Consider the following 20763-nt stretch of genomic DNA (forward strand, 5'->3'; position numbering starts at 1 on the left):
CCTCCACCTGCCTGCTTGCCCTCTTCTCCCTGGTTCACACCCTCACAGGCCTGGAATTTGTCAAAGTGGCAAGGGTCACGATTTGTACTCCCCGGAGGGCATGCTATATGGGAATGAGGCTAAAATGAAATATGAGGTCTTGAATGAAGCTCTAATTTCCCTGGGGCTCCACACCTAACCTCAGGATATCTACTGATTAGAATTGGAGGGTTAAAGCTAATAAATTCCAGGCAGGCACCAGTGGTTTCTGACAATGGATGGATTAATGCTGCACGTCACCAGCTCTGAGTGGGCCCGGAGCCCGACAGCAACAACATGCAATCAGTGGTGAGGGGAGGAAAGGTAGTGTGAACATTTCACCTTCCTGAGTGTCATTGTAAGAACACAGGAGAGCTGAAAGAAAAGGGCCCGCAGGCAAGCAGACAGGGAAAATAAGGCTTAAAATAGACACAGCAATTAATTGACATTGTGACCAAAGCAGCTGTGAAATATGGGGTCCATTCTGCCAATGATTACCTAGATTGGACAAACAGGCCCTGCATTCAGAGTTCTGTAGAGCCACATTCAACATCCTGAGTACAATGGCAACCAAAACACAAATGTCATGTTGATATAAACTGAAAATCTACATCAAAAATAATCATTCAGACATTTTTTTAAGTATTTAAAAGCAGGCTGGAGTCCAACATGGAAGCTTAGCAATGTGCTGTTGTGGACCTGGGCAGCCGCATTACATATTTTAGTAATAAAAAAAGAAAGAAAGAAAGAAAGAAATGTCCCAAAAATTTATAAGAAATACGAGAAACATTATGAGAAAGTCAGCTGAAAATAATAGGGAAATTGTATAAAAAAAAGAAAAAAAGAAGAAGAAATAAAGAAAAAAATTACCTCATAAAGGGAATTATCATAATTACATAATAGAATTGTTAGAATTTTTAAGCACTTGTCCCAGGTCATTTTCTTGTTAACTTTTTTTCAGTTAACTTTTTCCTTTTTTTTTCTTTCAAATTTTCAGGTAATTTCTTGCAAATTTGTGGGTCATTTCTTCTTTTCTTGCTCACTGCCAATCATTGGCTTTTCCCATGTTTTTGAAAGAAATCAAGCCAATTTGCACAGATGTCAAAGTATGTATGTATGTATAAGTACGTAGGATTTATTGTTTCGTAATTTATTGTGAAATTGAACTGGGTATTGATATAATGGAATTTACTTGTACTGGTAAATACCACAACATTTCTGGCATCATGAAATGCCTACAAAGTACTTTATACAGTATATACACTATACTCCTGCTGCCCCGTCTGTTTGGGAGCCTATTAGAGGTCTCACGGTGTGTTGAGACAGAACATGAACACACATCTGTGGGAGTTAAAAAAGTTCAACTTGAGAACAGTGAGCACATATCTTCAGGCTTTATGAACCTACTCCATCAAATGTACAGAGAGCAGAGGAGACAGAGTGGAGAGAAACAACAGACAGAAGTGGAGTTTCTGCTGAGTTCTGAGATCAGTCAGAGGCTGAGCTGAAAGTAAACACACACACAGTTGGCGCTTCTGTTGCTGTTTGGGGCGAATCAACACAGACCGTGCAAACGGTCCAGCGGTCAAATCTGTGTGCAAGAATTTTCTTTGCTTTCTGTCTGAACAGATGATTCAAGCTCTGTTTGCTGCTTTGTTTAATTGTAACAATTACACCACTGACTGGATAGAATAGATGATAAGAATCCCACCACATCTTAAGACCAGGACAGACGGTGCTACATCAACAGGGACCCCAAGAGGCCGCCCTGTGGGACTCCCTTATGTGGCTCGACTCAGAACATGTAAGATGTCAGCACTTACTGAAAAACCATTCAGCACCTTAAGATCTCTGGTACCATGTGAAGACCAGGGTTTATACACAATTTAAGCAATACATTTCTATGACTTTTCTATGACTTTGAGGCAAACTCTAAAGACCATACAGTCTCTGAAACCACCATAGATACTTTGTCATTACTATATCATTGTTTTTTTAAACACTTATTGGGAAAAAAAATCAGAACAGGATAAGAGCTGAATATTTCAACTAAGGGAGTGCTGTTATGTATGAGGTGCAAAAAGGAGACATGTCAAATGAGTTTTTAAGCCCTGGAGAGGGACTTATGTTTTTAATTTTGGTTTAGAGTAGGGTATATACATTTAAATGGCTGTATTTTGTATTAATATTACTGCTGAAAAAAAAATGGTTGCATTTTTTAAAATGATGATGTTGGGTGATTTTTGTACAAAACATTTTGGCTTTTTTCTTTTTTCCTTTAATAATTTTTGGCAGTTTTCGAAAAAAAAAATATTGAAAACATTTTTAAAGAAAAAGATACAGATTTTTCATTCTTTACAAATTTTTGGCAATTTAAGAGTAAAAATAGCTTTTTTTCTTATTTTTTTTGTCAATCCTTTAAGAAAAAATGTGACTTGGAAATTACTATAAGCAAATTCCATGACTTTTCCATGTTTTTCATGGATGTATGGACCCTGTAAAACAGTGGCAATATTGTTTTCATGGAAATTATGTCACCAAGTTGTTAAACCAACTAAAATTGGAAGCTTGGAACTTCAATATGATATAATGAAACTGTCACAGAATAAAGTTGTGCTGGATAATTATAGCAATTCGGGGCTGAAATGAGGGAGGTACTTCCAACCACTAATGTACCCCAGGCTTGAAAAAATATGTTTAAAAGTTAACAGTAAATATAATCAAAACAGAAAGTTTGAGAGTGGAGTGATGGAGACAAAGGATGATGAAAAGATGAGGAAGTAGTTTTGAACATGAAAGACAAAGCGAGAGAGGAGGAGTAAGAGAAGCTCCCAGCAGGAGGCTGCAGCAGCAGCACTATTACCTGCACAGGAAAGATCAAGACGAGCTGCTGACTGCAGAAGACTTCAATATTTGACTGACAGAGAATCCCACAGCCTCTCACACACACAGCAGATCAGACTTGTTTTTTAAGCAACTCTACTGCTACTGTTAATGGCTGTTAGCACTGTAACACTACGAATTCACCCTCATTTACAGGCAGCTGAAGGCAGCGAGACGAGACTCAACAAAAGCACAACGAAAATGTTTAGCTGAGAGTTCTCTCATGGAGCCAGATGGGATTCTGTCACTTTGTGATCATGTGGAATTAAGTGGTGTCAAAATCTGTTGCTGATACACTAAGCTTTTGTTCCAATTCTGTTTCTCTTTCAAACCAAACCAAAACGCCAGAAAAAAAATGTTGGCATTGTGCATTTTAAGCAAAAAAAAATTGAAAATGGCTCTGCTCTCTGTGCACAGAACGTGTTCTTATTGTCTATACCTAGAGTTTGTATGGAGTTTGGCAAAAGAGCCTTTATGTATGCAGCTCCATATATGAGGAATCTTCTGCAGAAAGACTTAAAGCTCACTGGTTCCTTAAGGCCGTTTCAAAGCTCTGCTGCAGGTCTTTTCTATGTCCTCTTCTACATGCCAATGTCGGGGTGTGTCATCTTTTAATTGTCTTGTTTTTATGGTTTATTTATAGCATATATTAATATACCTTTTAGTCCTTCCTTGTGGTAGCTTTATTTTTATGTTCTTTTTGTGTTTTATATTGTTGTTTTGGAGGTGTACAATTTGATTTTGTATTTTTGTTCAATGTTGCCTGTAACCTTGTTGCTGCCTGTCTCAGCCAGAACACTCTTGAAAAAGAGAGTTTTAATCACAAGAGGCTTTTCTGATTGAATAAGGGGTAATAAAATAAATAAATAAAACTTCTGCAAAACCAAGGATTTGTACATTATTATGTTGGGGATACATTGATACGTAACATTTCTTTATGTTTCAGGTTTTATGCTATAGGTTTAGGCACAAAAACCCCTTGGTTATGGTTCGGAAAAGATCATATTTTGTCTTCAAAAATAGTTTTGGTGGCACAATCCCCACTGGAATAGAGTTATGTGTCAGTAAAAAACAACCACTCTTTGTGATACTATCCCTGGTGGAAAAACAGTGACAGGTCGCTAAAAACATTCACTTTGGTAACTAAAAAGCCAGCAGAAACAAAGCAAAAACTCTCTAAAAACAACCAGTTTTGTTTGTTGTCTCACCTTATTGTGATGCCATCCCCCTCACCTCCCAATGACAAAATCAACTCACACACTCATGTTGGAAATGCATAAAACACTAAAATGTCACATTTCTGTGGTTTGCAGAAGCATACAATACAGTTTCCAATGGCAACTGGGCTGTTTTAAACCACTGTATGAACACTACAATTAGTGGATGCTTCAGCACATTGAATTCATCTGTTCAGAAATTTCAAAAATGTTTTATACTTTCCACTTATAATGAAAGGGTCAAAGAGATAGAATTTTTCTATGGTTTAGATCTAATAGGACAGAAGTCTAAAATTCATCCACCGCACGAAGCAGTTTAGAGGAACTCATTTAGGACCTGAGGGCCGCAGAGGGGGGTGATATTTTTAAAAGCAAACTCAAGACCTACCTTTTTAGTTTGGCTCTCAACTGAACTTTTTAATTTGTATGAACTTTTATTCAATTTTATATATTATTTATTTATTTTTTAATACCTTTTAATACGTTTCACTGTTTAAATATTTCAGATATAATTTTATCATTTTAACATACTTATTTATTTTACTTTGTGCTGTTATCTTTACATTGAGTATAAAATATTTTACTTATTTATCTTTTATTATTACTATTATAATTTTATCTATATCTTTGACTGTTTATTTATTTTTTACTTGTTGTTTATTCATTAATTTTATTTTCTCTTATTTTCTCAATCAATGTATCAATGTATGTATATATATATATATATATATATATATATATATATATATATATATATATAAATTTATATTATTTTCTCTTTCTCTTTCCTACTTATTTTTCAGGTAATTTTTCCCATCACCTCTTATTATTTTCTTTCATTGTCATTTCATTTCGTGCCAAGTGGCTCTTTGCCTTTTTGCCATGTTTTCAAAATAAATAACACCTATCTGCTGGGTTTTCGAAGGTTAAAATGCTTGTGAAAGGTGTCCAAGTGCAACACACGAGAAAAGTGATGATGATCTAGGTTTCAGAGGGTTAACCAAAAGAATGTTGGGTGCTTTGGGCTATTACATGGTAAGTAAATGTAAATTCCTTAATGACATGTATACATGCATGCCTTCATTGGGTAAATTAACATCTTATCGTCCCTCTCATGCTGATGGCTTATATCCGCCTGATAAAGTTAATGAGCAGATAAAATAAGAGCTGTGCTGGCTCAATCAGACACTGTATCCACCCTCTTAACTGTCTTTATAAGTCATTTAAAGGAAGCTAAAGTAGCATTTATAGAATGAGTCTTCCTGGTCTGTTGTGATGCTTTAAAGATTATGTGGCTCGACAGTTCAGCCAGACCGGACAGCAAAGGGAGTGGGTGGCAGAGGTGCTGCATTGGAGTCAACTGCTAATTAAGATTGATCCAAACCCCTGCTGGCTGCACTGCACTATTGGACAGCGCTACCCATAAATCTTTGAAGTGAGTCACCGCCGCCTCCTTCCCTCCTCCTGCATACGTGCCTTCCTCAATCTTTACTCTGGTCCCTACCTCCCAGATTTATACTCGCAGGACTTTGTGTCCTATCGCCTCCACACTTCCTGCCCGTCCTCTCTCACACTATCAAGGTCTGACAATGGTCGAAAGAAGTGCTCGTCTGATTGTTAAAGAGCGTCTGAGAGGGCCTTTAACAATGGCAGAATGAGCTGAGGTGTGTACAACAATATTTTAGAGGGCTGGGTTAGTTACTCAGATGTGTTGTGTGACCATGTTGGAAGACAAAAGTGTTTTAAGCTGTTTCCATCAGCTCCCTTTTGAATGTTTACATGACGTTAGAAAAAGTGGAATTATTGTGTCAGTCCAACTAAAACTTTTCAAACACATGTAATGTTAGTCCTACTAAACGCGTAGTAAGTAAAAGTCGGACTAACACATCCAGATTATGTGGTTGTTACTATTTCATGTATACACTTCAACTGGACCTTAACTGGCCTAGGTGTTCTGTGCATGCTCCATAATCCCCCGTACTGGGCTTTGACCCCAAAGTTGAACAGTATAAATTCATAGAAGAAAGCTGGGAAAAACAAACTTAGAAGACAAAAGGACTAAAACAAAACAAGACAAAGGTAAAAAGTAAAAGGTAGAGTGCAAATAAAATGTACAGCACTGAGAAGTTATTCATTCCTCCATTGTTTGACATGTAACCCATTTCCTGCTTGCTAACTTATTTGGTACAAGCAACACATTTTTACTCCTAACTCATCACACGGTGCCACTCTGTCAGGACCTTCACCATCAACCTATGACGTTTTAGGAATCCTTGTGTGTCGGCTGTTTATACTCCAGGATGCCGTCAACAGTGCGGACTGTTACCATGGTTGGGATTAGGCAAAAAGGCCATGGATGGTTAGGTTTAGGGAAAGAGGCACATGGTAAGGTGTAGAAAAAAAACACTAACACACACATCCACATGGGGGGGCAAACCCATCCACCTCTACACCTGCCAAATCAGCGCACTCGTGCTCCCTATATTACGTGGTTACCGGCAGCGTTATTACCTGATGTTGTCCTTCAGGGTTTCAGGCGCACAAAACCGGTTTTGTCTGGCTGCGTTGTCAGGCGCATGTAGACGCACTTGCTGCCATCCGGCTGTCCGGCTGTCCGCCAGCAAATGATAACATCGCCACCGGTTCTGTCCGACTGCGTTATCATGTGACACATCCGTGCACGGCGCGATTTGATGAGTTCCGAATGAGAACGGGTTGGTATGTGATGTAATACCATATAACGTGCATAATAGTAATAACATTTCTGGGGGCACTCTGCACACTGGAGGGCGGTTTCAAAAGCCAGCTGTCACACAGAGGCGAGAGACATCATATTGTTATGGAATATATATAGTATATGTGTGTATATCCTTGAAGGCATTCACAGTGTTGCATGTTTTTGGAATGAAAAGCAACAGAAATAGTTGTGTAGCAAATAAAAAGATGAACTTGAGGGAAAAGTTCAAACCCTGGCCCTTTCTCACCTCTACTGCCAGCCAATCACAGCATGAAATGTGTGTGAATGACGGATAGTTACAGATAGTTGGGAATGTTAGTGAAATTGTTGATCCCAGCCCTCCCTAAACTGAGGTGGGTATGTGTTCCCAAAGCTGTTCCCGCATCCAACAAGCAGTTCAAATAAAGCATGTAGGCCGCTCTACTTTCCAGAAGAGACCACTTGACACTCGTACCTGCTTCACACACTGGCCAGGTGTGCAGAGGTGTGACAGCAGCCAGGGTGTGATCTCCTCTCCAGAACTCTCTTTTCCAATTCTTACACCACCACTTTCAGCTACAGCACCTGCACTGTACGTCATGAGAAGACGAAGAGCTACTCCTTCAGACTTATCACAGGAACACCACCTGCGTAACACACATTTCTATCCAGCTGACCCCGGCGACATATTGATTCAACCAGAGCAGTCCTACACGGTGAGTCATGCTGGCGATTTTCTCCACATGAGCGATGAATCAGCCATTGTTGAGAACATGTGGGGGGAAGAAAGCATTGCTAAAGACTGACAAGCTACTAACTGATAAGATGGACCTTTAGTCTGCACTGCTGTCACTGATCTTTCAAAACTGCAGGACTGCAACTTACATTAAAGTGGATTATTCTGCTTATATTGCAAATAAATAAAATCACTGGTTGGTATATATAATCAAATATACAAAAGAAGGCCAAAAGTGTTCAATAAGATCCTTTCAAAAGCTTTTCACGAGATCAAACTAAAATTGCATGAAAAACTGCAGTTCCTCAAATGTCCACTGGAGGCTGGCTCCAAGCGTGAGCCAATTCCCATATAACCCCTTGTTAAAATTTCAAACTTTACAGCAGAATTAAACATGTTTTTTAGCCTGGTACAGAAAAAGGTTCCAGGTTTCTTTGCCGGTGTTGCGTTAAAATCTGTCCCCCGTCCTTCTATTAGACAGAGATTGTCTTTTGTATTAGTGATGTACCTTAGATGATCTTAAGAAAGTGCACAGACATTGGCCCTTTTAGTTGGGGAATGTGGCAATAAAGTAATTGACAGACATTTTAGGGGACATAAACAGAAGAAAACACATTTTTGAGTAGGGGGGAAGTTCAAATTAAATTGATTACTGTTAAAAACACTAATAAAAACACAAAATGACGACCTTGATTAGTTTGAAAACTACTGCTAAACCTTGGTTTCATTAACAAACAGTGCAATTTCTTGAGAGTTCACAAGCAGAAGATGAATTACCTTTGAACTTGTGGAAGACGGCCCAGAGTTCAGCGATGTCGGTGGCAAACGTGATGTCAGTATCCAGGACGATGACTCTCTGCAGGTCAGATGGCAGCGTCTTTGTGAGCACCAGCTTCATCAGCCCATAGATTCCAGAGTAATGTTTGTTTGGGATCCATGACACCTCAGACTGAAACACCACACCAAAGCAAAGCTGGGATCATTTGCTGTAAAACTGACAATTTTTTTAAATGTGTAGTTTTTACAAGAGTAGAAAAGGTGTCAGACAGATCATTAACCCTGATGCATTTTATGAGCTTTTCATTCTTCATTTTTTGATCATTTTGGCTGCGTTCATGCATACGGCATACATTTTGGCAAGAATGTGTATTTTTGTTTAATCTTGGAATTTCCAGCTCAGCTCCCACAATAAGTCTAAAATACACTGTGGACAGTTTTTTTTTTTTTTTTTTTTTTTTACTATTTTCTCATCATTTTTTACCATATTTGGCATATGGAGAAAATACATGCTATTTAATCGGGTGCAAAATGTAGTAGAATGAAAATAATTCCTATGTTTGATTTCTTAACTCTAAAAACATGGTGGCATCCTGACAAAAAACTGACATTTAGTTAGAGTCAAAATTCTGAAAAGTAATGAATATTTGATACTTATGATTGGGACTGATGTTGGATAAAAAAAGTAATATTAATGTAAAATATTTTTTACAGCCTGATATTGAAAAGTGCAGAGTGGTATGAGCGTGAGTATTTGATACTGCACAAAAATAATAATGCATAAAATCAATGATGCTCTGATAATTAAAAACAAAATCTACTTAGTATATTGTATATAGAAAATAATTCGTTATTTGTGTTTCTTGATCTAAAAACATAGCAGCATCATGACAAAAACTTGGCATTTAAAGGATTAAAAAAGTTGAAAATCAATGAATATTTGATATTTATGATTAGGACTAATGTTCGTTAAAAAATTAATATTTTCAAAAGTGCTTTTTGTGTGCAGAGCGATACAAGTGTGTGCAATATTAAAGGGTTAAGAAATACAGGATAACAGGTGAAACTGCATGCAGGTCTGAGCATTTCTGAGGGATGCTGGGATTAAGCGAGGTGGAGAGGAGTCAGGGTTCTTCACCTTCAGCTCATCTGCGTCGTAGAAGTCGACCCTGACGGCAGGGACCATCCAGGTATGGAACAGAGAAGACAGGATCTGCTGAGCAATGGAGTCTGTGATGAAATGGAAATGTAGTGGGTTCCGCCTGTGGACACACACACACAAACACACACACCGAAACACGGATAAGCTCCATGCTCTTTCACTACATCCTGCTTAAAGTTACTAAATGTCTGAGAAGTTCACACAGGAAGTTCTCTAAGACAGCTACATGAAAACGCCCTGTTCCATAAAATTAGGAAAAATGTAAGAGGTAGAGTTGAACAATCGCATCAAGAAGATCTATAAATCACCACAGTTTTAAGGTGGACACCCAAAATTAGAGTCAATAGTGTGTTTGCAATAAGTGTTTTTGCAGAACATTATGATGTCACCGTGATATCTTAAAATTGATGAATATGTGATATTTGTCAGTGATGTTGGTTAAAAAATTAATTCAATTAAAGTTTTTTTAAAAATCATAATTAAAATCATAAATTTATAATATTTTTCATAGCTGGATTTTGTAAAAAGCCATTTTGTACGCAGAGCGATACAAGAATTTTAAAGTGCTAGAGGATAAAAGGTCTTGTAGAAAAACAGTTTTTAGTCATTCCTCAAAGTATTCTTTTTTTATTTTTTGCATTTTCATTAGGTCGGATTTTATCTCCTGTATTTTACTGGCCTAATACTGAAACAGACACGAAAAGAAGTTTCAGGCTCGACTCGAAATTAGAGTGCCCCAAGTATGATGACCGAACACATATTCCAATCTTCCATGACATATTTTTAATAAATAAATATCACATGAGCTTTAGAGCCAGATTTTAAAAAAAACATGTAGAATTCCATCTGCTTGTGAAGACCATGTGAGCTGATTGAAAGCCCAAGAACAAGCAGGTAATTGGAGCTTGAGTAAAGGTTGTTTTATCAACTTCAGCTCTATAATTTGGAGATGAGTGCATGCAGTCAGGCCTGGGGCTGGTAAAGCAGACGCAGCGCGAGTGAAGGAGGTGATTCATCAGACAAGATGCCCAAAGCTTCATCCAGAGAAGCCGGCGTGCTCTGAATCTCCCTGTGCACACACATACAAGAAGAGGAGGGAGTGTGCAAAATAGGTATTCAGGCCTTCCAAATCAGGTCAAGAAATAGTGACACTGAGCTGAGGATGTGAGCACCCGCGGGTGTCTTGCGCTGAATGACTTTGGGAATGAATGTGTCAGCTGCACTTGCTCAATAAGTGCTGGGGGCTGGGAGCTGTCAAAATGTGTTGGAACTCTGGTTTCATACAAGCTGTCAGCGACGGCAGCGCAAATAGAAAAGGGTCTTCACATCCTCTGGACAAACAGCAACAAGCCTTTCACTAGAATCTTGGGATTATGCAGATGAGGAAGCAAATATGTCGAGTGCATCCTGATGATCAGATCTGCACCCGTGATAATCTAATCAAGTAATCTTCCTAATGATTGGTATCATGATCCAGAAAGACTTTCAGGGAGGAGACGGATACACTTTCATTGTGCTCTCATCTGCTCAGGGAGGAGTGGAGGGCTGTCCTGACCCTGTCCTGAAGATGAAGTCACTTCCACCATATGGACCAGAGGACGGATGGACAGATCCAACTTCTTCTCTCTCAAAATTCCATCTCAAAAGTCAGAAGTAGCATTCTTGAGCTATGGCCAAACACGCTCTGTGAGGTTACAGTGATGCCTTTGTTCACCAAAATCTAATTAGTTGAGTCCAAATGGCCGTTTTTGCTCAGTTTAAATTTCCTTGAGGCATTCATCCCAGTGACCTTGAGCTTTGTAAACCAAAATCTAGTCAGTTCATCCTTGAGTCCAGGTTGACATTTGTGCCAAATTTGATTCTTCAAATATCATATTCGTGAGAATAGGAGGGACATAAGGTCACAGTGACCTTTGACAGCCTAAATCAGGTCATCCTTCAGTCCAGGTTGACATTTGTGCCAAATTTGGAAAAAAATCTGTTACGGTGACATTGAGATATCAAGGTCAAGAGTGGAATGGATGTATGAATGTATGCACAACCTGAAAACACGAAGTCTCTGACTGCAGCTCTCACCAGCACAGAGGAACAGTAAGTTGTTTGTCACTGCCCTCTGATCTGGTGCACCACCAGCAGGATGGCACACCCAACAATTTATCATATTTAACAATAAAATGTGCCTTCCAAAAAAAAGGCCCAAATAAGGAATGAAAAAATGATTGCAGAAGTATTAGTTCATGTCTGGTTAAGCTTAGGTAACTAAAACTATTGATACAGCTTAGGGAGATATTGTGGGCATGATTACAAGAATCCAGTGTTGCCTGTTGGTTAAGAGGCAAGAAGCAAACCCCTGAGTCAAGGTCAGACACTTTGCATGTGCAACCATCCACCCATAAAGAGATTTTGTGGCTCGTAACAATACCTATTACTACCACTATTGCTTTTGACAGAGAACAGTTATCATCCGTATAGCCACAAGAGGTCACTTGTCAGGAATGAATACACAAAGGTTATTTGAAGATTTTAAACAGACGCCCGTTGCTGTCTTTTTTTGTTTTTTTCTGGTGAGGACAGTCTGGGATTATCTCGACAGGGACATATACAGCTGCTGTTGGACAGATCAGAATGATGGGAAGCTCCCGCTGTCTAACTGAATGCAGCAGAAAGAGGCCATTTTTCACATGGGACAGCATCAGTCACACAGTGAGAATGATTCTACAGGGCTCTCTATCACCGAGCCAAAAGATGAACTGCTGGCAAATATTTGATTTACAGTGTAGGCTAAACAACATATGGCTGCTGGAAATTAACTGACTGTATAGTACAGTAACTATGGCATATATCATTTAAAACTTGCCTCTTATGGAATTTATGGCATATTCCTTTGAGTACATTAATCAAAACTTGACAATATGGCGAAGAATTACGGCCGGGGAGTATTTGATAAAAGCTGCGGGTCAGCTTAATGTCGGGTCAGGCGGTGTTTGACAATGTTTCCACCCATCCTTTCAGTCATTCAGTAAAATGCCCCACACTATCAGATGACAGTCCAACAGGCTGACCTCTCAGGCGTCTGTCTGCTCACATATTTGTCACTCAGCAGCTAAACAACAGTGAGTCAACATTTAAACATCCCCCCTGATTAAACAGGGCAGCGCTTTGCATATTAGCTATGCTGCTGGCGACCTGTCCTCGACAACAACAAAAAAAGGCAATTTCATTCCAAATCATTGCCCATTACCTGAATTATAGGCGGATTCTGTAAACTCTACCTTGCTGCATGAGTCATGCTCTGGGTAGGCGTCCTACGTCATCCTTCAGACTGCTTCACACTCGGAGCACTATGCTTTAATCTGAGCAGCGCAGTGATGCTGAGGTCTAGTCTTCAATCTGACCGTCCTGCAAATTTCCTCATGCCTTATCATCCACTTAATACTAACACTGACCTTTCAAACTCAGGCTGTTGGCTTATTTTATTCCAGGTTTGATGAAAAATTCTACGTGATTGAAATGAAAATCACAACGTCGTTATTTGGGAAAGTCTTTGTCTTAGTTTTGTCAAAAATTGTGCAACTATGACTCAGTATATACAAACATATGTAAAGAAATACATTTAACAGCATGGACTGAATTTCAATTTATGTCTTTGATTGTTTTAATTTAGTCATTAAATATATCTCTCATTGAATAATGAATTTGATTAAAGTATTTACTAATTAACTGAAATTACTGCCTTGCAAATGTAGGCCTCTGCAAACCAGTGAAGTTACTATTGACATCCATGCCTGTCCAGACTCATATGTAGCCATAACAGCTGACAATGCTTCAAATATGGATATTGCTGTGAAGACGGTACACATATTTTAAATTGCCAATACTTCACATCCTCAACCCGGCAACACAAAAGATCTATACAATCAGCACAGTTTCAAGATTAGTGTCACCAATTCAGTATCTGACCAAAGACAGGCAGAAGGAGTGTTTCTGGTGTCCCTAAAACTACTGGTGCCAATGGAACGGGATACTTAAAAAATGGGGGAACTCATGACCAAAAGTAGTGGTATAAAAGATCCAGGTCCACGCAGCCAGGATGGTTTGAAATGCATAAAAGGCCTTTAATTCTTAGGGCTAGAAACATGTAAAATATACCAATGCATATCTGCTTGCGCATTTTTCGGCTTGCATTGGTGCATTTTTAATGTTTGTAGCCCTATGAATTAAAGGCCTTTAATGTATTTCAAACCATCCTGAGTGCCTGGAACATGATCGTTTATACCTCAGTATCTGACCAATTGCCTCACCTACTCTTCCTGAGGTATGCTTTTGAGTAATGGCCAGAAATGTGTCTTTTGCGGAACGTTATTCTGTCACACTGAAGATGACCTTTGATATTTTTGATATATAATGTTATCACTTCATCATTTTATTCTATTAGACATTAGAGTGAAATTCTGTCATACTTATTGCAGCCAAAGACATGTTTTGTAAGGTCACAGTGACCTTGACTTTTGACTACCAAATTTAGTTAAAGTTAAATGTCCAAGTGGATGTTTGCGGCAAATTTTAAGAAATTTCTTCAAGGTGTTCCTGTGAAATGCACTCACAAGGAGTGGGACATATGTGAGGTAACAGTGGCCACATTTGTGCCAAATCTGAGGACATTTCCCCAAGGTATCCTCGACATATCATGTTCACGAAAATAGGACATATGTGAGGTAACAGTGATCTTTGACCAACAAAATGTAATCAGTTCATATTTGAGTCAAGGTGAATGTTTGTGCCAAATTTGAGGAAATTCCTTCAAGCCGCTCTTGAGATATTGGGTTTTTGCGTAAGGAACAGATGGACGGTCAACCCCAAAGCACAATGCCTTCAGCCACAGATGTCATCGGTACACAGACATAAAAAAACAGAAACTATGGTTGAGGCCAGCAACATGTTTTTAATGTTTTTTTGGTTTGTTTGTTCTTTCACTTGGGGTGGGGTCTATATTTGTTGAGCTTTTGGCAAATTAAGACCATGAGAATTTATGTGGCATCAGTTTCATGTAACCATTGATGTAACAACTAGCTTTCTTGACTTGCTAAAGACAACGTCTAAATTTGAGGATCATGAGGGCAGATTTTAAGTTTTACAAAGCATCTTCTGAAATTTGAAAAATAAATTCTATATATATTTTTGGGCTTTTTGCCACGATTTAACAGGACAGAATGTAAGCATGAATGGGGGAGAGAGAGGGGATGACGTGCAGGGAAGGGCCAAGAGTTGGAAGAAAACCTGTGGCAGCTACGGCAAGGACTTTGCTTTTGTAGATGGGGCACCCGCTTCCATTGAGCCATTGGGTGCCCCTTCTTACATGATTTCTGGGAGATATATGGATGCTCCTTCAAAGTGGAAGTCTGGGACAATGGCATCATCGGATAGACTGATTCCAGCAGTTACTGTGTGGTATTTGTATTTTGTTAAAGTAAATGTGAGAAAAAGAGGTTTGGGTTGTAGTCAAACTGCTTAAGCTGGTTTCCAACAGTTTTATTTTCACTTACGAGCAAGACCGCATTGGATTGGATTCTTATTCGAGTTCATCATAATAAACATTAGCATGTTTATGGATAAACACAACAGTGATTAAACCCCCATGGTGTTCAGAAAGAACATTTTCAGCCTAACAGAAATCTTACATTACTTCAGCATTTAAACAATAGAGAAAGACTTTACTTCTGAAATATCTCTGGTCATTAAAGTTGAGAATTAAAAAAGAAAAATAACAGTCTAAAGGTGTGTTTACCAGCAGGAGTTAAAGATAAGTTTCTTGCAGTATAACATATAATTATCATTACACTTATGATTAATTCACCTGCAACTCTAAAGCTAATTAAGGAGTAGTGCTGTTAGGAGCTTTGATGCTGAATGCACACTGACTGATTACTGATGGCTCCTCCATCTCCAACGCACAATAAACCATTCATTATTCATGTTTACATAAGACTAATGGCACCTGCCGCACACCAAGTGATGTTTCACAGGATTTAAGTGCTCATACGTCAGCTTGCAGCGATGCAGGTTTGTCTTTTCAGTCCTTCAGGTCGAACAGGAGATCTACTTTATCACATTTAGCAGGTTTTCTCATTTGTTCAGAGGTCCTTTTTGCCTCTTTGACAAGAGATGTTATTTCATGTTTAAGTGCTTGAAGTAATGGTAGAGACGCCACTCTTCCATTAAATGAGGAGATGGTTCAGAACATTCACTAAAGAGGCACCTTTCATTCAGTCGACAACAAATTGTTTCCAAAAAACCATCGTTGATTATCTTTCAAATATTCAATCTACTTTGTTGTATAACCACGGAAAAGTTTAAATGGACACGACCTCTAAACAGCATATAATGTGGTGATGGGCAAGAAGTCTGTTAAAATTGCACACTGGAGAGACAAAAACATTCCCAATGCAAAGTCTATTACAAATGGCTGCAGGTTTGCTACAAGTTGGTTGCAGTTTGGTTCAGTTTAGGGAGCGGAAAACACTTGATAAGGTTTAGAGAACAAAAAAAAACTTGTTTGGGAAAGTATCACAGTTTAAGTGATGTATGGGACCAAAGTATCATAAACCTACGTATTTACTATTAATTATAAAATTTCTATAGTTAATCATAAATAATTGCATGTTTAAATCTTGTGTTTTCAGTTACATTATTTTGTATTTTGAGGTCCAAACTGAGCAGGTGAGGCAACTCTTATTGGATTGTCTTGATTACAGAATTTAAAAAAAAAAAGCCAAAAGTTACTTGAAACTAGCATTTAGTGGGTGTCTTTGTGAAGAGGAGACTCATGGGTACCCACAGAACCCATTTTCCTGCCGATATCTTGGTCAAGGGACCCCTGTGAAATGACCTTGCCCTTTTTCCATCACAAAAATTTAAAAACACCAGAGTATTATAAGATTAATCCCTTAATAAGATGGTAGCATTGCATCACTGTACCTTCAAAACTCAGCTGATACAGCTTCTTAAAGACTGGCATGAAGTATCATACTAATTGCAAAAACATTAAAAGATGACAAAAAATGACCCGAGAATTAGCTAAAAGAGAGAGAGAGAGGGAATCATTAGATAAAAACTACATTTATAATTATCATATATTTAAAATGATGCAACACAAAAAAATAAATGTATTTTTATTTATATTTATTTATATTTATTAATATTAAATATCCCCCCCCCCCCTCCTTTTTTTACTGCTAATTTTAAGTTAATTTTCTTGTTGGCCTAACTCTTATTGAACTTCAGGTTTCAAACCGTTAAATTGACAGCCCTAGTAGTTATGTGAAGTTCTAGTAACGTAAAGTTCAGAAAGTCAAGTAACTACATTGACCCTTGTTTTCACACGAGGCACAAACAGCGGTCTCCTGGTTCAGAGTCCATGTTTGTTTGACCAACCCTCCGTCCTTTCCTCTTTATACTTTATTTGAGTGTCCAACGCAACAATAGATCTGCACTGACTTCACCTTGGCATTGTTTTTGTGTTACCAGCATGTCATTTTAACACATTTCTTGCCTACCATCACATAATGCATTGTTAAGACTTAGTGTCTGTTTCATGTATTTCTGAATTTGCACTGAAAACAACATCAGAGCACCTGGGTGAACGTCAAAAAACAGAATCAAGGCTAAGCTTTGAGGGTGGGGACACATGGTTTGGGACACAGCTTAGACTAATTTGTTTTTAGGGACTTTCAAGTGTTTGGACCAAATGATTTAAATTGTCATGTTCATCACGATTTTGGTAAGACAAGTCTAATCCACCAAAACTGATTTATTTTTTCCTTTAAAGACTTGAACGAGTGTTATTTCTACAAGACCTGGTTGGTGTACCAGGGTAAAAATGCACTGCTTACCTGTGGAAGAGGACAGATTTAACCAGTGTCACCACGTCTCGACTGGCGTTGTAACCTGCACATACGATGGCCACATGGATGGTCTGTGGAGATCATAAGAAAAGAAAAGAACAGGATTAGAGTGGATGATCACTGGGAATATATTGAAAAAAAAGGGTTCAAAAAGAGAGTCACATTTTTACAGATTTGAATTTGCTGAGTAAAAACAACAAAATAGGGGGGAAAAAATGTCATTTGTAGACATAAAAGTAAAAGTACTGTTTTACTCTCAGCCCAGAGAACAGTGGAACGTTCATTATTTTACATCGAAGTATCAGGGGAAGAGTTCTGATCAACCATAATAACAACAAGTCAACAGCTTATGGTCTGTTGCCTTGCAGCCACATTCTTCAGTATAAGAAAGAAACCCCGTGAAGTTTTACAGTTTTATTCCACAGTCCCTTTCTGCCTGGCTTATTGTTCATTAACACTAATGCAAAAACTGCTTAAAAGGATCTCTCCCTTGGGACATCCTTTTGTTGTAATGCAAATCAATTTGAGAAGTTTTAAAAGGAAAAGTTTTTACAACCTAATTATTATTTTCATAGATTTTATCAGAGCAATTATCTGAACCGTTTATTTGAAACCAAAAGTGACTGCGGCAAAAATTAACATTATAATTGCTCAGTGCACAACAGAATTGTGCATGAACTATATAATGTAAAATGTTGAACCATAAGGTGTGTAGCTCTGCAAGATCTAATGAATAAAGACACTTTGAACAACTTTGCATGAACTTTTAATCTTTATCCTTTTTAATATTTCAAAATAATTGGCTCAAAATCTATTATTATTCTTTACATCTATTTAGGAATAATCATGTTGTCAGTTTTCTCATAATGCTTTGGCGGGTGTAAACAGGATCATGGATTCAATAAAGCCAAAGATGCTCAATAACAGAAGATGACGCATTAAGAGCTGCACTAATAGTATGAAATGGTAAACACAGCCAGTCTTCACAGTGACGTCTCCGTAAAAAACACAACTGCTTTTCGTGACACTATCCCCAGAGGAAACAGTGACGGAGTCACTAGAAACGCCCACGTTTGGTGCCTATGAAGCTACTAAAAACACAACGACTAAAAAATGCCAACAGTTTTTGTTGTTTGTTGGTCTCAGACAGTGGTGTGCAGCTTTGCAGGTGTCCCGCCATCCACCATTCCCTCCACTTCCAGATGATAAAGTCAGCTCATATACTACATCACTTTAAAAAAATTGATATATTACCTATAAAAATGAAAAATGTAGTGTGTTCATAGTTTTGGAGAAATCTATAGTGCCAACATTTGTTCTTCCAGTGACTGAACTGAATAATTTCTATTAGTTATTTCAAGTTTAGCCTCTGAAACCAGGAAAAAGGCAATAAGCGCCTTAAAAAAAGTATCTGAAAAGTAGCAATTAGCTTAATAAATTTACCTGAAAATATGTTAAAAACAAAAATCACACCAAACAAACAAAAAAAGCTAATAATAGTCTTCTAATCCATACATATATAACCATTTAATCATTTAAAATAGCTTTAAATATGTGACAATAATTAGCAAAAATATATCTCTTTGGATTTTTTTTCTTAAAATTTCTGGACTTAATTTCTAAACCAAAAGAACAACAAAAAACCCAAAACAAAACACACACACACTTAAAAAAAAACCCAAAGAAAATGACCTTGAAACAGTGCTTAAAAATTATAGTAATATTGTAAGTTTTCCCTATTTTTTTTCTTCTTTTTCCCTCAACATTTTCCACAGTTTTTAAAAACAATTTTCCAAATGTATTTATTTCTTGGAATTTGTGGAACATTTCTTACCAAGTTGCTCATTATATTTTTTTCCCAATGTTTTTTAAAAGAAATCGCATCAATTTACTTGGGCCGAAAGTTTAAAATACTTCTGAAAGCAGCACAGGAAAAGGCTTAAAAGTTCATTGTTTCTTTAATTGTTGTTTCACTGATCTTTATCAAGGAAACTATAGGTCATTATAGGGCTAAATAAACTCAGATGATAGCATTAAACACTTCTAAGATTTATGATTGTTTTATAAACAGCATTTATTCATCTATTTATTTATTTTATTTAACCTCTCCATCTGCTGATTTTCAACATTCTGCTGGTTGAAACAATCTCCTCTCAGCCCTCTCAGCCCCGGGTTATAGCGCCAATTTTAGCTCTCCCTGATGCCAGCTTGACATGTCAAAACTCTGTGTGCATTTTCTTCTCCCCCTCCCACAGCCTCCGCAGTGATCTCCCTGCAGGGGCCGGGGCAGCCGGGCTAACCCTCCAAATGAGCAGGGGTCATGTCTGAGCGTTGCTGGAAGGGTGCTACAGCGAGACCAAAGCAGCTCTGCTTTCCCTAACATTGGCCGCCTTTTGAACGGCGCCGGGCTCCAGCCAAGAAGCGCCATTGAATGACAGCTGATGTGGGAGGAAAGAAGAGGGTGGTGATAAGAAACCATCTGAGGGCATATCCTCTCTCTGAGCACGACACACACATCACACACCTGCCAGGGAGAAAGCGCAGTAAGTGTGTGTGTTGGAAGACAGTCAGCTCTGAACCTCCTCTCTCTCAGTGCATTTTTATTTTCTGAGCCATACAGGAATATGAAAATGGATTATGAAGGAGGGTGCATCTTAAGGGTTTTTAGTAAATGTCTGATATGCACTTATGGCAATTTAAAAAATCCATTTAGGTGCGTTTGTTTTATACTCAAATATTTCTCCTGCTGCCACGTTTTGTTTTTTTTTCACTCAATGGCAACACAGTCCTATCCAAAATTCAGAGCCAGCTCCCCTAACTCCACCGAGCTATCTAACATTGCAGCTCAGCTGAGGAAGACGCCATTAATGTTTGCATCACGCTGTCACAAGCACAAGCCGTTCGTCTATGTGTAGATGTACACTTCCTTCTGTGCAGCGATACAGCTGGCAGCTGTAGTTCACTACAAGGAAAATAGCTCCTACATCAAAGTCTGGGGATTATCTTGAAAACCTGAATTTAAACTGTAGAAATATTTTATATAATATTAAATAAACACTTTTTAAATGTAAAAACATGTATTACAAGCTAAGGGCTGGCATGTTTCCTTGCACCACTTTTTCTTCTTCTCCTCTGTCTGTTTTTCTGTTATCTTTTGCATGACAGGTTCGGCAAAGCAGGCAGCTCCCCTTGGTACGTCTAATATGCACAGAGATGTTGATGTTGATCATCGCTCTCCACTGCATGTTATTTTCTGCTGGGGAGGGAGAAGCAGAAAGTGCCAAACAACACGCCTTTCCGTCTCTCTCCTGCATTCTCTCTCTCCGTCTTTCCGTGTTTTTCCACATGTTCCG

The 20763-nt window shown here is 38.3% G+C and overlaps 1 protein-coding gene across 1 annotated transcript in view; it reads right to left on the minus strand.

Moving 5' to 3' along the window:
* The window catches only part of large1 (LARGE xylosyl- and glucuronyltransferase 1), a 121632-nt gene that overhangs the window by 48715 nt on the left and 52154 nt on the right, over window positions 1–20763 (minus strand). The window contains exons 4-6 of the mRNA XM_042511597.2: window positions 17399–17481; window positions 9486–9609; window positions 8348–8519 (exon numbers count right to left, since the gene is read on the minus strand). Of these exons, the coding sequence (XP_042367531.1) occupies window positions 8348–8519; window positions 9486–9609; window positions 17399–17481 (379 nt within the window). The remainder of the gene's footprint in view (window positions 1–8347; window positions 8520–9485; window positions 9610–17398; window positions 17482–20763) is intronic.

This window comes from Plectropomus leopardus, chromosome 22 (assembly GCF_026936395.1).
Source record: "Plectropomus leopardus strain MGB_pleo_1.0 chromosome 22, ASM2693639v1, whole genome shotgun sequence".
NCBI classification, from domain to species: domain Eukaryota; kingdom Metazoa; phylum Chordata; class Actinopteri; order Perciformes; family Serranidae; genus Plectropomus; species Plectropomus leopardus.